Source organism: Lepeophtheirus salmonis, chromosome 5 (genome assembly GCF_016086655.4).
Source record: "Lepeophtheirus salmonis chromosome 5, UVic_Lsal_1.4, whole genome shotgun sequence".
Lineage (NCBI taxonomy): Eukaryota > Metazoa > Arthropoda > Copepoda > Siphonostomatoida > Caligidae > Lepeophtheirus > Lepeophtheirus salmonis.
Genome location: NC_052135.2, coordinates 8,668,401 through 8,685,443, shown reverse-complemented (window position 1 = coordinate 8,685,443; position 17,043 = coordinate 8,668,401). Strand labels below are relative to the sequence as shown.

General features: G+C 30.4%; 1 protein-coding gene across 1 annotated transcript; it reads right to left on the bottom strand.

Annotated features, from left to right (window-relative positions):
- Positions 1–1,585: 1,585 nt before the first annotated feature.
- Positions 1,586–16,889, bottom strand: LOC121118309 (uncharacterized). The gene is made up of 4 exons (XM_040712886.2): positions 16,860–16,889; positions 14,663–16,727; positions 10,948–14,554; positions 1,586–1,863 (listed from the first exon to the last, which is right to left on the bottom strand). Exons 2-3 carry the CDS (start codon positions 15,497–15,499, stop codon positions 14,324–14,326), a joined length of 1,068 nt encoding a protein of 355 aa, XP_040568820.2. The 5' UTR covers positions 15,500–16,727; positions 16,860–16,889; the 3' UTR covers positions 1,586–1,863; positions 10,948–14,323.
- Between the last annotated feature and the right edge of the window lie 154 nt (positions 16,890–17,043).

Below are 17,043 nucleotides of genomic sequence, written 5' to 3'. Positions count from 1 at the left end.
GACATTTGCCTCTTTAGGAGAAATGGAGGATGCAAAGCATCAAAGATTGATATACTTCCAAACTTCATCACTGATCATTAATCAATTCTGATTGAATTTGCAACTGCGAATGAAAGGGGACAGAATAAAAGATGAACGCTGAATAGCACAAATCAGAAAGACAATGTATGTAAAGAAAAACAACATGATGTAATTTCCAACACTAAGATTTGAATTATGGAGGAAATAGAGATGGGTATCCTGTATAAGTTGGCCCGCACGTCATACTTTCTCTTTCTATCTAGAAATTGGAGAAAGCGACAGAGGATAGTTGAAAATCAATTATCACAACCTTTCAATAATAAGGAAATAACTTTGGTACATCAAGCGTAGGGACACAAAGTGAAGGGAAGAATATTATTGGCTGAAGAAGGGAAGAGGGGAAGTGAAGCGGAAGGATCTCGACTTTTCAAAGTTGATCGGTTAATTAGCACTTCGAAGGGTCAATTTATAGAGGAAAAAAACATTGCAAACTACCTTGTTTAAATGATATCTCATTCAGGAGTCAGGTAAAAACAATGAGTGTTAAATTAAATATTATGTTTGTAGTCGTCATTGGATGTGGTAAAGTCGGTATTAAATCGCAGAAGCATTTATGTTTCCGCTCCTCAGGCTAGTATGAGCTACGAAAATAATCTCTTTATTCAATCTGAGAGATCGCTCACGTATCGAGTAGTGACGGGAACACTGGAGGTATCAGGATACCTATCAGATAACTCTAATTGGTATCTCTTCAAGAGAGACAGCTTCATACTTTCTGTGGGAGTGCCCAGTTTTAAAAACTGTTTGCTCTACTCTTGGACACCTTGTGAATGAACGCTTCGGAGACTCAGTAAGCAAAAATGATTTTTCACACTAGTTAGAAAATTTTCTAAAAAAAAAAATTCAAATATTAATTTTTTGGAAAACATTTCAAAAATCCACAGCTGTTTACAAAAAATATGATTTGACTCTCAAATATCGGGATTATGCCTATTAACTGCAAATTGAGAATAAAGCAACTTCGCCACCCTAAAATTGATGTTCTGAAAAACACAGTCAATGTGAAATGATGTCCAAAGCATATATCTAGACTCAAGGGCGACCGTATGCTTTTTTTTTTGGGAGGGCCCTTGGCTTTTGGAATTAAAAAAAAAAAAAAAATTTGAATAAAATTTCAAAAATCTATAGCTTTGACAAAAAATTTCAAATATTAAATAACATTTTTTTTAACAGTTGTATTGAAAAAATTGATGCGACTCTCCCCTAGAGCCTGGATATCAACACACAGGATTGTGCCTCTTGACTGCAAATTGAGAATAAAGCCTATGGACTTCGCCACTCCAAAATTAATGCCCTGAAAAACACACTCAATGTGGAATTATGTCGGAAGCATATATACGTACTAAGTGGTGTCTGCAAGATTATATATATACATTTTTTTTTGGGGAGGGCTTGCAATCAATGTATTCATAAGTAGAAATGATACAATAATGAGAAAGCTTCTATGTTGAACAACAGATACCTACAAAATATTTAGATTCGTTATTCAAATGATAAAAAATAGTCATTGGTCATCACATTTATTTCAAACATCACAATATATTTAAAAAAATCAACAAATATATTATATTTTTAGGTTGTTTAAAATTAAATTCCATTAGAGCTCTGGAGTTGAAGTTAGTGATTCTTTCAACATAAGAAATTTTCATCTCTAAAGAAAACTCATCCAAAAAAGTAATGATAGGAGGGATATCCAAGAGCAACGGAAGAATAGTGTAGTCCAGAGTTAAAAAAGTTATCCAGCATTGATCGCAGAGTATAAGGATTGTAGCTTTAGAGGTACTAAAATAAAGATAAAATGAAAATATAGGTAGGTAAGCAGAGGCGTCCACAGGTGATGAGCTGGCAGGCCAGTAGCCCCTCCACAAAATAAATGAACTTTTTCTACTTAATAGATTTTTTTGGCTCAGGATCAAAAAATTCTACTTGAAAATTTTTGTTTTGAGAGATTTATTTTCTTAAAAAAAGTTATTCGGGCAATTATGCAGCAGAACAAAAAACTTAATATTTTAAATTCTTTTCCCCAAATTAAATTTTTATAAACAGCCTTAGATTAAAAAATTTTTTTTGAAATTTTTCCCAAAAAATTAAATTTTGTATAAATAATTATGGATTTTTGTAACTTTTTTTTCAAAAAATGTAATTTTAAATACTTTTGATTGAGACATTAAAAAAAAAAAAGCCAATGACTAAGCCACCTCTCAAAAAATAACAAATATATATAAATCCTGCAGACGCTGTTGAGTTTATATATATGCATGTAATTTTAATATTATGTTCATTTTGGTTGCATCTCAATATCTTTATTAGATTCGTTAATTGTTAATGTATTAGTATTATTTATGGAATAAATAATGATATATCTTAATTAAGACTAAATCTCTTACAATTTAATATACATACTTTTTGTAAGTTTTAAAATGACCAGCTACATATTTGAAGCACAAAAAGTACATAATTGTCTTTAGACAGTTTCCTGATAATTTTGCCTCAGAACATTTCCTCTTAAAGCAATTTTGTATCAAGTATATTTCGCCTTAGTATATAAATAAATGAGATATATACATCATTATTGTCTATTTTATAATAATGATATTAATCCCTTTTCTCATATTATGCTTCTTCATTAATCCTTGAGTCTTTTCTAGTATGGATATTACATCATGTCTAATGGTAATTATTAACAAAGAAGGGATTAACACTTGTTCCATTTGAATCGTTGCCTTGTTTGTTTATTTTTGTTTTTATAATAATTTTATCACCTAATTTCTCTCTGATTCGAATCCATTACACAGTGAGATTTTGTTGATGTATGCAAATGAAATTTTGGGCCATGCTTACATCATTTTCAACAGAAAGCAACCATTTAATAAGTTTTATAGTAATACACATTACATATTCTGATTACAAAATTCAAAGGAACCATTAATTTTAATGGAAAATAAACAATAACGACGTATAAACCTCATGTATTTATATATTAAGGAAAAATATTTCAGGTAAAATAGTTTAATGCAAAATAACTTAGCGCTTCTTAGGCATAAGCTGAGATATCGTATCAAAATGGAAAAACTGATATGTTTGGCAAAATATCTAATATCAGCATTGTATCAGTACCGGAGAAAATTCTTAGAAATTTTATATGATGCAATAAGAAAAAGAAGGAAGGATTGGAATTAAATTATTGTTCAATTTTTGAAATAATTGAAACCTTAATACACAGAGTACTCAAACATAGATGAATGTATGCAAAAGAGTGTGGCACATACTTTCCCTTCGTAGTGTCAAATATATAAGATAAGATTTATTCATAACTAATGATTTGCTAATTTGTCCTGCATTTAAATCTCTCTCTCTCTTTTTTTCCACATATCATGTTTCTAACATTACATACTACACCGGGATCAAATGGATGAATATAAATTTTTATCTTATGAATCAGCTATTTCCATCAAATAAAGCATGAATGAACAAGGAATAAAACAAGATGAATGAGCAACATGTTCTTTAATAATCAAAGCTATGTACATAATGACCAGTTCGATTTCAGAGCCTAATATAAGTCTTGTAACTGAGAAGCTACAAATAAATATTTAGTTTTGATTTTTTGAATATTGTACCATGAGGATAGGAATCTGTTGGCAAGCCAAACAAACCAACTGTGACAAAACAAAACAAAAGAGAGAGAAAAAAATAAAAAAATACGATAAACAAAACATATTAATTCAGGGTACATTTATTAATTTGTAAAATATCTGATCGGATCGGAATATTAAATCGAAAAATAACTTTTTTTTGATCATATTGGGTCGGTATCGGATGAGAAAATATTTTGACATCAGCCCAGTTATAGGCCCTATCTTCAACAACTTTGATGTATTTTCTATAAAACAGAGTCCTATCACGGCATCATCTAACTATTGCAAAAAATTTACAGTACATTTTGTTATCATCTGTCGATTTTTCAACTTCTTTTACCCTAATTAATATTTTGAATTTTGATTGATTTAGTTCAAAATAGTTCTTACTAAGTTATGAACAATTTCTAAGAATTATTGTATATAATTGCATAGTTTGGTAGAGTTAAAATCAAATTCAATTTTAACCCAACTTTTCGGATGCAATATTATTTTTTAAGCACACTGAAAAAAAAAAAAAATCAAGCCTTTTCATGCTTAAAGCAATAGTTATATAACATTTTAAGTTTTAAAAGTTCAGTTTTCATGTCTGAAAAATGGTCACTGGTCATTAAAAAGGTCATTTTTTTCTAAATTTATATTTTGTGTGTGTACCAGGCTGTCCAATTTTTATGGTGACCTGTTAATTCGATTTTCTGTTGTATTTAAGCAAAAACGTAATTTCTAAAGTTTTAATCTTCAAAGGGTGTTTTTTTACTTCTATAACTATCTTGAAAATTACTTTTTTGAACGACATTCTCTATTTGTAAAGAGATTCAGAAGTTTTAATTTTAAAGTTATGTTACTGAATTTCAGAAGTTTTAATTTTAAAGTTATGTTGTTGTTTTTCAATAGCTTCATTTAAGTTCCTTTTCTCAAGTGATACATAAGAATATAATCTTAAAAGGAAGTAACTTTATCTTGATTTGAGAACAATAAATATTTGAGACATCCTAGATATTTCCAAGCCAGCCAGCCAGTCTTTGAATTAATTCAAACATTATTGTTTAAGTAATTGCTCTTCTCAAACTAACCGAATGGATTCCATCGACAGAGAACATGTGTCTTTGGATTTGAAGATTTGGATATGATCAGAAGATTGATCTTATCTTACGAAAAAAAAGTTCAGAAATGTATTAAATGATTTCTTAGACAAAGTAATGAGAACGTCAATAAATACAATTTCAAAGGGACATGATGGTGATCGCCATACGAAGTTGAAACTATAATGAAATGACAACTTTTGTTACGTATTTTTATCTTTCTTCTGGAAATTGAATGATGAATAAAAATCAACTGGAACCAATCAATCATTCTAAATTATACCCAAAGTGTTATATTTTATAAAATTTTTAATATTGAGCGATTTACTTCCAATGGTAAATATAACTTCTTTTAAAAGAAAAGTATGAACTAAATAAGTCAAAATTAATTGTATTGTACTATGAAATGTGGGTTTTGATCGTATTTTATATGTATATTGTACATCTTCACTCATAATTAATCTAGATGCAATTTGGAAAATAAATTTATATATAACTACATCAATCCAAAAATATCCGATATATACATTAGGAATATTAAAATACTCGGTATGGTATTTGCATGGAAGTTTGAAACCCTTCAGCAATATTGAATTATTTTTCTATCACATTATTTTTTTTTCTTCTCTACCTTCATAAACAGTTTCCTTCCCCTATTGTCTGTTGTCCAATTATGTGTACATTTGTTTTTGGCACTCCACTTAACATTAATTTCTATTACTTTAGCCACATACAAATAAAACTTAGGAATGAGCTCTGATTACTCATTTGATTCAATTTGGAGGTCAGTAAAGTGGGTTTGATTGTTTGAGTATACAAAGTATTTCATTGGCTACAATTTTTTTTTCTTCAAAATGAAAAATAAGGATTATATATTCTTATGTATCACTTGAAAAAATGAACTTTAATGAAACTTTTGAAATTCAGGAACATAACTTTTAAATTAAAATTTCTGAATCCCTTTACAAATAGAGAAAATCGTTAAAAAAGTCATTTTCAAGTAGCTATAGAAGTCAAGAAACGCCTTTTGAAGACTATAATTTTAGAAACGTAATTTTTTAATAACAGGAGATCAAATTAAACAGGTCACCCTCAAAATTAAACACCCTAGTACACACATTAAAATAAAAATATAGAATTTATTATGATCTCTGACCTTTTTATGACCTTAAATATGTAGTTTTTGAATTTAAAATGTTATAATCTTCTTATTACTTTGAAAAAAGATTAAAAAAAGGACGCATTTATGGGTCACAAATTAATTTTGGGGTAGGGCAGGTTTGGCCGGAAATTTTTATCATTTTTTTCCAGAGTGCTTAAAATATCATTTTGCATCCGAAAAGTTGTGCTAAAATTTAATTTGCTCATTTTCATGAATTAACACCCCCGGGTATCCTGTATAAGTTGGCCCACACGTCATACTTTCTCTTTCGGTCCCCAAATTGGAGACAGCGACAGAGGATAGTTGAAGTTCAACTCTAGCAACCTTTTAATAATAAGGAAATCAATTTGGTACGACAATCGTAGGATCACGAAGTGAATGGAAAGTTTAATTTAAATTACATTATTAATAGTATATATGTATATTTTTTAGTTATTGCTTATTTAATTTTATTGTAATATTACAGTACAAACTACTATGATTACATAATCCTACCTGTAAACTTATTCCAACAATTAGGATCGATAAAATCATCACAAAATCAAATGATAATTAATTAAGGACCATGATTATTTAAAAATAAATAATTCAATTATGCTTTGAATTAACTCCTATCCAAGTTCATCAATGTCCAAGAAGAAAAAAGCCAGTACAAATTTGCACACTACGACTCCCGTACAAAGTATTCCTCCACTCTCAGTCAAATTAGGAACTCCGAGATAACTCACCCTTCCCCCTCCTCCGAATACTCCATAAGAGCCAAATTCCCAACTTCTTGGACACACTATGAGACCTTCCATCTACTTTCGTGACCCTTCGAAGTGCTAATTAACCGAATAACTCGAAAAAGTTGAGATCCCTTTCGTATGACAATGTATTCTTCACTTCGCGCCTTCTCTTCCTCTTCTAATTCTATTCTTCCCTTCACTTCGTGTCCCTACGCTTGACGTACCAAAGTTATTTAATTATTATTGAAAGGTTGCGAGAATTGATTTTCCAATATCCTCTGTCGTTGTGACCAATTTGGTGATAGAAAGAGAAAGTATGACGGTGTGGGCCAACTTATACAGGATACCCTCATCCCCTATTGGGAGAATTGGGTAACTCCCGTTTGACTTTGGTCATATTTTTGGTTTTTTTATGCAGGAATTTTACAAGGTACATTAAAGGTATCAACATGGCAAGAGCAGAAAGTAAAAATTAATATAAAAAATACATTGTTTTTTTATAGAAAATAACTCTGTGATATAAATACGATATGGATGAAGACAAAATGATGCATTGTTTAGATATTCTTAGTTTAATTATGCATTGAAATATTTTTGTTTCTCTCACTTGTTTTATCAATTCACATTTTCTTAACCAAATAATATGGATATATGTATATGTCGATAATATCAATTTACGATTCATTAAATAGATTTTGCCATTGAATCAATAGAGATTTGTAAATGATAACATTAGTCCCTTTTTCTCTGACATAAAAAAAGGTACAGTCATAAAGTTTACATCACAAATATATGGTATAATGTAGGTTATTGTGAAAAAATAGATCTTGGATACAAACTGTTATTGAAGAGTAAAAATAGTTTTTTTGAGATCATTATTTCTGTAATAATGACGCCAGTTTTTCATTGCTTTTGTTGTGACTGATAATTTAAATTATTCATTACCTTGCTATCGATCAGTATAACTTTATTAAGATTCAGTGATGAGAAAGTTGAGATATTTTAAAGCTCACTCAAAGGGTAGTTTTGCTAATGCAACTTTCCTCGCATTGTTTCGCATTCAACATCATAAAAAGTCAAATGATTTATTTCTCAAAAGATATTACTTTAATTAATTCTTTAAATTTCTAATTTAAATTCGGTATTTTTTTACAGTTTCAATTTTAGAGAGATCCATTAGCAAGCAATTTCTGGAAAAAATATTGACTAGTGTAACGTTTGAGTTGACTAAAACAAAAGCTGACTTATGCTGCGTTAAAATTTGTTAATAATAAGGACTTAAATAAAGTTGAGTGAAGTCATCAACGACCAAACTTTATCAACTGATATGCAGGACTGAACTTAACTGGACCGAGACTAAACTTGACAGGACATCAGTCTTCAGTCCTAAATAAGGATCGACACAAAGTCTTAAACCAGCTCTGAGTAATTGAGCCAAAAACAAATAGTGTTGCAACTGTCAACGGTCTCCCCCTACAATGTATGCATTTATAGATGTAGTAAGGCAAAATATATGTATTTAAGAATATCCATTTCGGAAGTGCCTTTTTCTGAACTAATATTAATCTCTTACTAGAATTAATTTTCATGGAATGACAACAGGAGATTTTTTTAAATATGATTAAAAAAACAAAAAATGTAATCTAATAAATATTGACAAAAACATACACTACTGATATTTGTTCCTAATCCATTCTCAAGCAATGCTTAACTCAAGCTTTAATCAATTTTTCCTGTCTGTTTTTCATAAAAATTATGCAGAAGATATTAGCTGTCACGTATAATGGTAATAAAGTATTTGTGTATTTTTTGGATACCTTTATTCAGTGACTCGTCTTTTTTCTTTATCAGGATCTTTCTATTAGAATTTTTCAAGATAATTATAATTATAACACTCTTGCTATGATAATTACCATGGATCATGAAATTGGCTATACTTTATACTACATATACTATTCTCACTATATCAATCCAGTTAAGTAAGGCAATCCACAAAGTCTAATGATAGCCCCCTCCCGACCCCCCTCAAATACTCATACTATTGGCCCTTGTAACCTTAGTAGAGTCATTATGATTTTTTAAAATCTATTGTGTTATAAAATTCAAATAACATAGCAACATATATGCATAAAAAATTGTATGGTAAAAAATTTATTTTTTATTTTTGTCAAATAATTACCAAAATCGAAATTCGTTAAGTAATTTGCAAAAAACTTATTTGCACAAAATTTGAAAAAAATCGTCAACAGTATTTATTGAAATTGTATAAGAAAAAACAAAACGATCCACATTTTATTCGTATTTCCCAAAATAATTGAAAATACTCTCTTTGCAATATTACAGTCTAAATTTTATGTCCCAAATGCATCGTTTGGAGGCATTTCTTCTAAAAATGGAAAATTGCCGTATTATGAAAACAAAAAGAAAGAAAAGATACAAAAAAATTACTATTTCAATAGATTTCTTTATTTTTCAGTAATTAACTTTTTGGATTTTGAATAAATTTAGAAAACATATTTATTCGTATAGTTTTTTTTGAGACGCCAATCACTTTTTGGTATATAATTCAATCCTCTATCTTGTCTCTTTGAGCTCCAAAAAATGGTTCTTGTGCTTTAAATTTGACATAAGCCCTCCCAATATGACCTTCCCCCCAAAAATCAGTACCCCCGTCTTATCCTGAACTAGTTTGAAAGATGCACCGAAGCAAAATTTCAGCCTCCTAGGTCCAACTGTGTGCGCACGCATAAAGGACACACATACACAAACCCTATTATATATATGTATATACAGGTTAAGGACTATCTGGAATTGCTAGAGCTAAAGAGGGAGACAGAAATCACTTTGTTAATGGTCGAGTTAATAGAGAAAATTAAAAAACTATTCAGAAAATACTTCTATACACTAAAAATTATAATATGAACGTTTTGTTGTTTTCGAAAAAGTTCCTGATAATTATAATTCTCTTAGTATCTTGGAATTTTTTACACTATATCAATCCAGTTCAGTTAAGTAATCTACAAAGTCTCATCATAGTCTCTTATCATTCCCTATTGTAACTTAATTAGTATTATTATGAATATAAAATAACAGTAATGTGCTATAAACTTCAAATAATATATCAAAATATATGCACCTAAAAAAATTGACTAGATGAGAAGTCAAATTTTTATTTAATTCAAAAAATTCCCAAATTGATATTCGCAAGGAAAGTTGCATTTTTTTTCAATAATTTGCCAAAAATAGTATATAATATTTATTGGAATTGTAAAAGAAACACAAACCTAGCAATATTTTTTTCCTACTTGAAAAAACAAAAAGTTATCAAAAATAATAGTGTCGAAAAAATAACCCTCGATAACTGCAAAAATTATGTCCTAAAAAGTTCCAGAAATTGAAAATAATACTATTATTTCAAATAGTTCTAAAATTTTATGTCCAAAACGGATCGTTTCGTGGCATTTCGTTTTAAAAAATTATAATTTGATGTTTGATGAAAGAATGAAAAAAAAAAGAGGAAAAATATTGAAAAATTATTCAGAAAATGACAGATATTTCAGTTAAACGTCAATTTTTAAAAGGCAAATTTATATGCAAACCAATCTCCAGACAAATTTTTTTATTCAATCTACTAATCCCATATTCTAATGGAAGTTAACTTTTTTGCACCTGAAATAAACGAAATTGCAATTTTCACAGATTTTTTTTTACCGATAACTTTTTGGATTTTGAATAAATTTAGAAAAAGTAGTTATTAGTATAGTTGTTTTTGAAACGCCAATCTCTTTCTGAAAAATAACTCAAAAACCCTATTTAGTATCCTTGAGCTGCAAAAAAAGATTTTGTGTTTTAAATAATATGGCATAAGCTCCCCCACCCCCTTAAAAACACCCCCACCTCACCCCAAATAAATATTCCCGTCTTATCCAGTCCAATGCAAAATTTAGGACTCCTAAATTCAACGGTGTGGGAACATATAAAGGACATATAAACACAGACACACTTTCTCTTTTATATACATAAATACAAATTATAATTAAGATCAAGGCTGTTACTAAGGGTTTTTTTTAAAGGCGGAGGAGACTATCAAACGATAAAAATATTCTTTATAATAAAAACAAATCTCAAGTAATGCTTAAATAAAGCTTTAATTAATTTTAGTAGTCTGAATAATTTTCTTTTAAATGAAAATTATGGAGAAAATATTAGCAGTCACATAAAACAGTCTAAAAAAATAATGTATATATTAAAGATACCGTTATTCATGACTTCATCTTTCTCTGCTGTCAATTCAAATAACGATTTCGCCTCTTTCAAAGGCATACCCACTTCATCATCTTTCGATATATCATTTTTTTGACCATTTCTATAATCGAAGCCTTTTCTATTTCAGGTAGTTTATTGTCTTTTATCAACCGCTTAGTCGCAGACTTTTCTTTTTTCGCTGATAACTCGAAAAAGTAACTTGCAACTTTCATAAAGATATTCATTTCCTCATAATCTACATATTGATTGTCATTTTCCTCGGTTTTTACAAATAATGAATTATCTTCTTTCAATACAATATAATTCACCTCATCTTGATTCTCCGCTGTTTTTTCGAAAATGGCATTTGCCTCTTTAAATAGGATATCCATCTCCTCATCTTCTGCTAAATGATTGTCATGTTCTAACTCGTTATTCGTAGCCTCTTTTTTCTCTACTGTTTTTTCGAATAAGGAATTCGCTTCTTTAAATAAGCTATCCATCTCCTTATCTTCTGCAATATGATTGTCTTTTTCTAACTCTTTATTCGTATCCTCTTTTTGTCTGCTGTTTTTCGAATAAGTAATTTGCCACTTTAAAAAAAATATCCATCTCCTTATCTTCTGCTATATGATTGTCCTTTTCTAACTCCTTATCAATAGCCTCTTTTTTCTCTGCGGTTTTTTCAAATAAGGAATTCGCTTCTTTCAATAAGATATCCATCTCCTCACCTTCTGCTAAATGATTGTCTTTTTCTAACTCTTTATTCGTATCCTCTTTTTTGTCTGCTGTTTTTTCGAATAAGGAATTCGCTTCTTTCAATAAGATATCCATCTCCTCACCTTCTGCTAAATGATTGTCTTTTTCAAACTCTTTATTTGTATCCTCTTTTTTCTCTGCGGTTTTTTCGAATAAGGAATTCGCTTCTTTCAATAAGATATCCATCTCCTCACCTTCTGCTAAATGATTGTCTTTTTCTAACTCTTCATTAGTATCCTCTTTTTTGTCTGCTGTTTTTTCGAATAAGTAATTTGCTGCTTTAAAAAGGATATCCATCTCCTTATCTTCTGCTATATGATTGTCCTTTTCCAACTCCTTATCACTAGCCACTTTTTGTTCTGCTGTTTTTTCGAATAAAGAATTCGCTTCTTTCAATAAGATATCCATCTCATCACCTTCTGCTAAATGATTGTCTTTGTCTAACTCTTCATTAATATTCACTTTTTTGTCTGCTGTTTTTTCGAATAAGTAATTTGCCGCTTTAAAAGGATATCCATCTCCTTATCTTCTGCTAAATGATTGTCCTTTTCCAACTCCTTATCAATAACCTCTTTTTTCTCTGCGGTTTTTTCGAATAAGGAATTCGCTTCTTTCAATAAGATATCCATCTCCTCACCTTCTGCTAAATGATTGTCTTTTTCTAACTCTTTATTCGTATCCTCTTTTTTTTCTACTGTTTTTTCGAATAATAAGATATCCATCTCCTCACCTTCTGCTAAATGATTGTCTTTTTTTCAAACTCTTTAATTCGCTTCTTTCAATAAGATATCCATCTCCTCTTCTTCTGCTAAATGATTGTCTTTTTCTAACTCTTTATTCGTATCCTCTTTTTTGTCTGCTGTTTTTTCGAATAAGGAATTTGCTTCTTTCAATAAGATATCCATCTCCTTATCTTCTGCTAAATGATTGTCTTTTCCAAACTCTTTATCACGTAACCTCTTTTTGTTCTGCGGTTTTTTCGAATAAGGAATTTGCTTCTTTCAATAAGATATCCATCTCCTCACCTTCTGCTAAATGATTGTCTTTTTCTAACTCTTTATTTGTATCCTCTTTTTTGTCTCTGCTTTTTTTGAATAAGTAATTTGCCGCTTTAAAAAGGATATCCATCTCCTTATCTTCTGCTATATGATTGTCCTTTTCCAACTCCTTATCACTAACCTCTTTTTGTCTGCGGTTTTTTCGAATAAGGAATTCGCTTCTTTCAATAAGATATCCATCTCCTCACCTTCTGCTAAATGATTGTCTTTTTCTAACTCTTTATTTGTATCCTCTTTTTTCTCTGCTGTTTTTTTGAATAAGTAATTTGCCGCTTTAAAAAGGATATCCATCTCCTTATCTTCTGCTATATTGTCCTTTTCAAACTCCTTTCCAACTCTAACTTTTTTTCTGCGGTTTTTTCGAATAAGGAATTCGCTTCTTTCAATAAGATATCCATCTCCTCACCTTCTGCTAAATGATTGTCTTTTTCAAACTCTTTATTCAATAAATCCTCTTTTTCCATCTCCTTTTTTTTCGTAAGGTTTTTTTTCGAATAAGGAATTCGCTTCTTTCAATAAGATATCCATCTCCTCACCTTCTGCTAAATGATTGTCTTTTTCTAACTCTTTATTCGTATCCTCTTTTTTTCTCTTTAAAAGTTTTTTTCGAATAAGGAATTCGCTTCTTTCAATAAGATATCCATCTCCTCATCTTCTGCTAAATGATTGTCTTTTTCAAACTCTTTATTCGTATCCTCTTTTTTCTCTGCGGTTTTTTCGAATAAGGAATTCGCTTCTTTCAATAAGATATCCATCTCCTCACCTTCTGCTAAATGATTGTCTTTTTCTAACTCTTCATTAGTATCCTCTTTTTTGTCTGCTGTTTTTTCGAATAAGTAATTTGCCGCTTTAAAAAGGATATCCATCTCCTTATCTTCTGCTATATGATTGTCCTTTTCCAACTCCTTATCAATAGCCTTTTTTTCTCTGCGGTTTTTTCAATAAGGAATTTGCTTCTTTCAATAAGATATCCATCTCCTCACCTTCTGCTAAATGATTGTCTTTTTCTAACTCTTTATTCGTATCCTCTTTTTTTGTCTACTGTTTTTTCGAATAAGGAATTCGCTTCTTTCAATAAGATATCCATCTCCTCACCTTCTGCTAAATGATTGTCTTTTTCAAACTCTTTATTTGTATCCTCTTTTTGTCTGCTGTTTTTTTGAATAAGTAATTTGCCGCTTTAAAAAGGATATCCATCTCCTTATCTTCTGCTATATGATTGTCCTTTTCCAACTCCTTATCAATAACCTCTTTTTCTTCTGCGGTTTTTTTTGAATAAGGAATTCGCTTCTTTCAATAAGATATCCATCTCCTCACCTTCTGCTAAATGATTGTCTTTTTCTAACTCTTTATTCTATCCTCTTTTTTGTCTGCTGGTTTTTTCGAATAAGTAATTTGCTTCTTTCAATAAGATATCCATCTCCTCTTCTTCTGCTAAATGATTGTCTTTATCAAACTCTTTATTCGTATCCTCTTTTTCTCTGCGGTTTTTTCGAATAAGGAATTCGCTTCTTTCAATAAGATATCCATCTCCTCACCTTCTGCTAAATGATTGTCTTTTTCTAACTCTTTATTTGTATCCTCTTTTTTCTGCTGTTTTTTTGAATAAGTAATTTGCCGCTTTAAAAAGGATATCCATCTCCTTATCTTCTGCTATATGATTGTCCTTTTCCAACTCCTTATCACTAGCCACTTTTTGTTCTGCGGTTTTTTCGAATAAGGAATTCGCTTCTTTCAATAAGATATCCATCTCCTCACCTTCTGCTAAATGATTGTCTTTTTCTAACTCTTTATTCGTATCCTCTTTTTGTCTGCTGTTTTTTCGAATAAGTAATTTGCCGCTTTAAAAGGATATCCATCTCCTTATCTTCTGCTAATGATTGTCCTTTTCCAGCTCCTTATCAATAACCTCTTTTTTCTCTGCGGTTTTTTCGAATAAGGAATTCGCTTCTTTCAATAAGATATCCATCTCCTCACCTTCTGCTAAATGATTGTCTTTTTCTAACTCTTTATTCGTATCCTCTTTTTTGTCTGCTGTTTTTTCGAATAAGTAATTTGCCGCTTTAAAAAGGATATCCATCTCCTTATCTTCTGCTAAATGATTGTCCTTTTCCAACTCCTTATCAATATCCTCTTTTTCTCTGCGGTTTTTTTTCTCGAATAAGGAATTCGCTTCTTTCAATAAGATATCCATCTCCTCACTTTCTCCTAAATGATTGTCTTTTTCTAACTCTTTATTCGTATCCTCTTTTTTTTCTACTGTTTTTTCGAATAAGGAATTCGCTTCTTTCAATAAGATATCCATCTCCTTATCTTCTGCTATATGATTGTCCTTTTCCAACTCCTTATCAATAGCCACTTTTTTCTCTGCGGTTTTTTCGAATAAGGAATTCGCTTCTTTCAATAAGATATCCATCTCCTCACCTTCTGCTAAATGATTGTCTTTTTCTAACTCTTTATTAGTATCTTCTTTTTTGTCTGCTGTTTTTTCGAATAAGTAATTTGCCGCTTTAAAAAGGATATCCATCTCCTTATCTTCTGCTATATGATTGTCCTTTTCCAACTCCTTATCAATAACCTCTTTTTTTCTGCGGTTTTTTTCGAATAAGGAATTTGCTTCTTTCAATAAGATATCCATCTCCTCACCTTCTGCTAAATGATTGTCTTTTTCTAACTCTTTATTCGTATCCTCTTTTTCTACTGTTTTTTTCGAATAAGAATTCGCTTCTTTCAATAAGATATCCATCTCCTCACCTTCTGCTAAATGATTGTCTTTTTCTAACTCTTTATTTGTATCCTCTTTTTTCTCTTAATTTGCCGCTTTAAAAAGGATATCCATCTCCTTATCTTCTGCTATATGATTGTCCTTTTCAACTCCTTATCAGACTTTTTTCTGCGGTTTTCGAATAAGTAATTTGCTAAATGATTGTCTTTTCAAACTCTTTATTCGCTTTTCTTTCAATAAGATATCCATCTCCTCATCTTCTGCTAAATGATTGTCTTTTTCTAACTCTTTATTTGTATCCTCTTTTTTGTCTGCTCTTTTTTCGAATAAGTAATTTGCCGCTTTCAAAAGATATCCATCTCCTTATCTTCTGCTATATGATTGTCCTTTTCAAACTCCTTATCATTAGTATCCTTTTTTTCTGCGGTTTTTTCGAATAAGGAATTCGCTTCTTTCAATAAGATATCCATCTCCTCACCTTCTGCTAAATGATTTTTTCTAACTCTTTATTTGTATCCTCTTTTTTGTCTGCTGTTTTTTTGAATAAGTAATTTGCCGCTTTAAAAAGGATATCCATCTCCTTATCTTCTGCTATATGATTGTCCTTTTCCAACTCCTTATCAATAACCTCTTTTTTCTCTGCGGTTTTTTCGAATAAGGAATTCGCTTCTTTCAATAAGATATCCATCTCCTCACCTTCTGCTAAATGATTGTCTTTTTTCTAACTCTTTAATCTCTTTTTTTGTCTGCTGTTTTTTGAATAAGTAATTTGCCGCTTGAAAAAGGATATCCATCTCCTTATCTTCTGCTATATGATTGTCCTTTTCCAACTCCTTATCACTAGCCACTTTTTGTTCTGCGGTTTTTTTTTCGAATAAGGAATTCGCTTCTTTCAATAAGATATCCATCTCCTCACCTTCTGCTAAATGATTGTCTTTTTCTAACTCTTTATTCGTATCCTCTTTTTTGTCTGCTGTTTTTTCGAATAAGTATTTTGCCGCTTTAAAAAGGATATCCATCTCCTTATCTTCTGCTATATGATTGTCCTTTTCCAACTCCTTATCAATAACCTCTTTTTCTCTGCGGTTTTTTCTGAATAAGGAATTTGCTTCTTTCAATAAGATATCCATCTCCTCACCTTCTGCTAAATGATTGTCTTTATCAAACTCTTTATTCGTATCCTCTTTTTTCTCTGCGGTTTTTTCGAATAAGGAATTTGCTTCTTTCAATAAGATATCCATCTCCTCACCTTAAAATGATTGTCTTTTCTAACTCTTTATTAGTATCCTCTTTTTTGTCTGCTGTTTTTTCGAATAAGTAATTTGCCGCTCCATCTTATCTTCTGCTAATAAGATTGTTTTTCAATAAGATCCATTATCACCTTCTGCTAAATGAGTGTCTTTTTCTAACTCTTTTTCCTCTACTGTTTTTTCGAATAAGGAATTCGCTTCTTTCAATAAGATATCCATCTCCTCACCTTCTGCTAAATGATTGTCTTTCTAACTCTTTATTTGTATCCTCTTTTTTGTCTGCTGTTTTTTTGAATAAGTAATTTGCCGCTTTAA

Bases quoted from the DNA above. Each gene is read 5' to 3' on its own strand.
- LOC121118309 (XM_040712886.2), bottom strand. From the start codon at position 15,499: ATGGATATCTTATTGAAAGAAGCGAATTCTTATTCGAAAAAAACAGTA. The intron at 14,555-14,662 runs GTTATTGATAAG...AGACAAAAAGAG, and splicing joins AAACCGCAGAGAAAAAAGAG to GATACGAATAAAGAGTTAGA.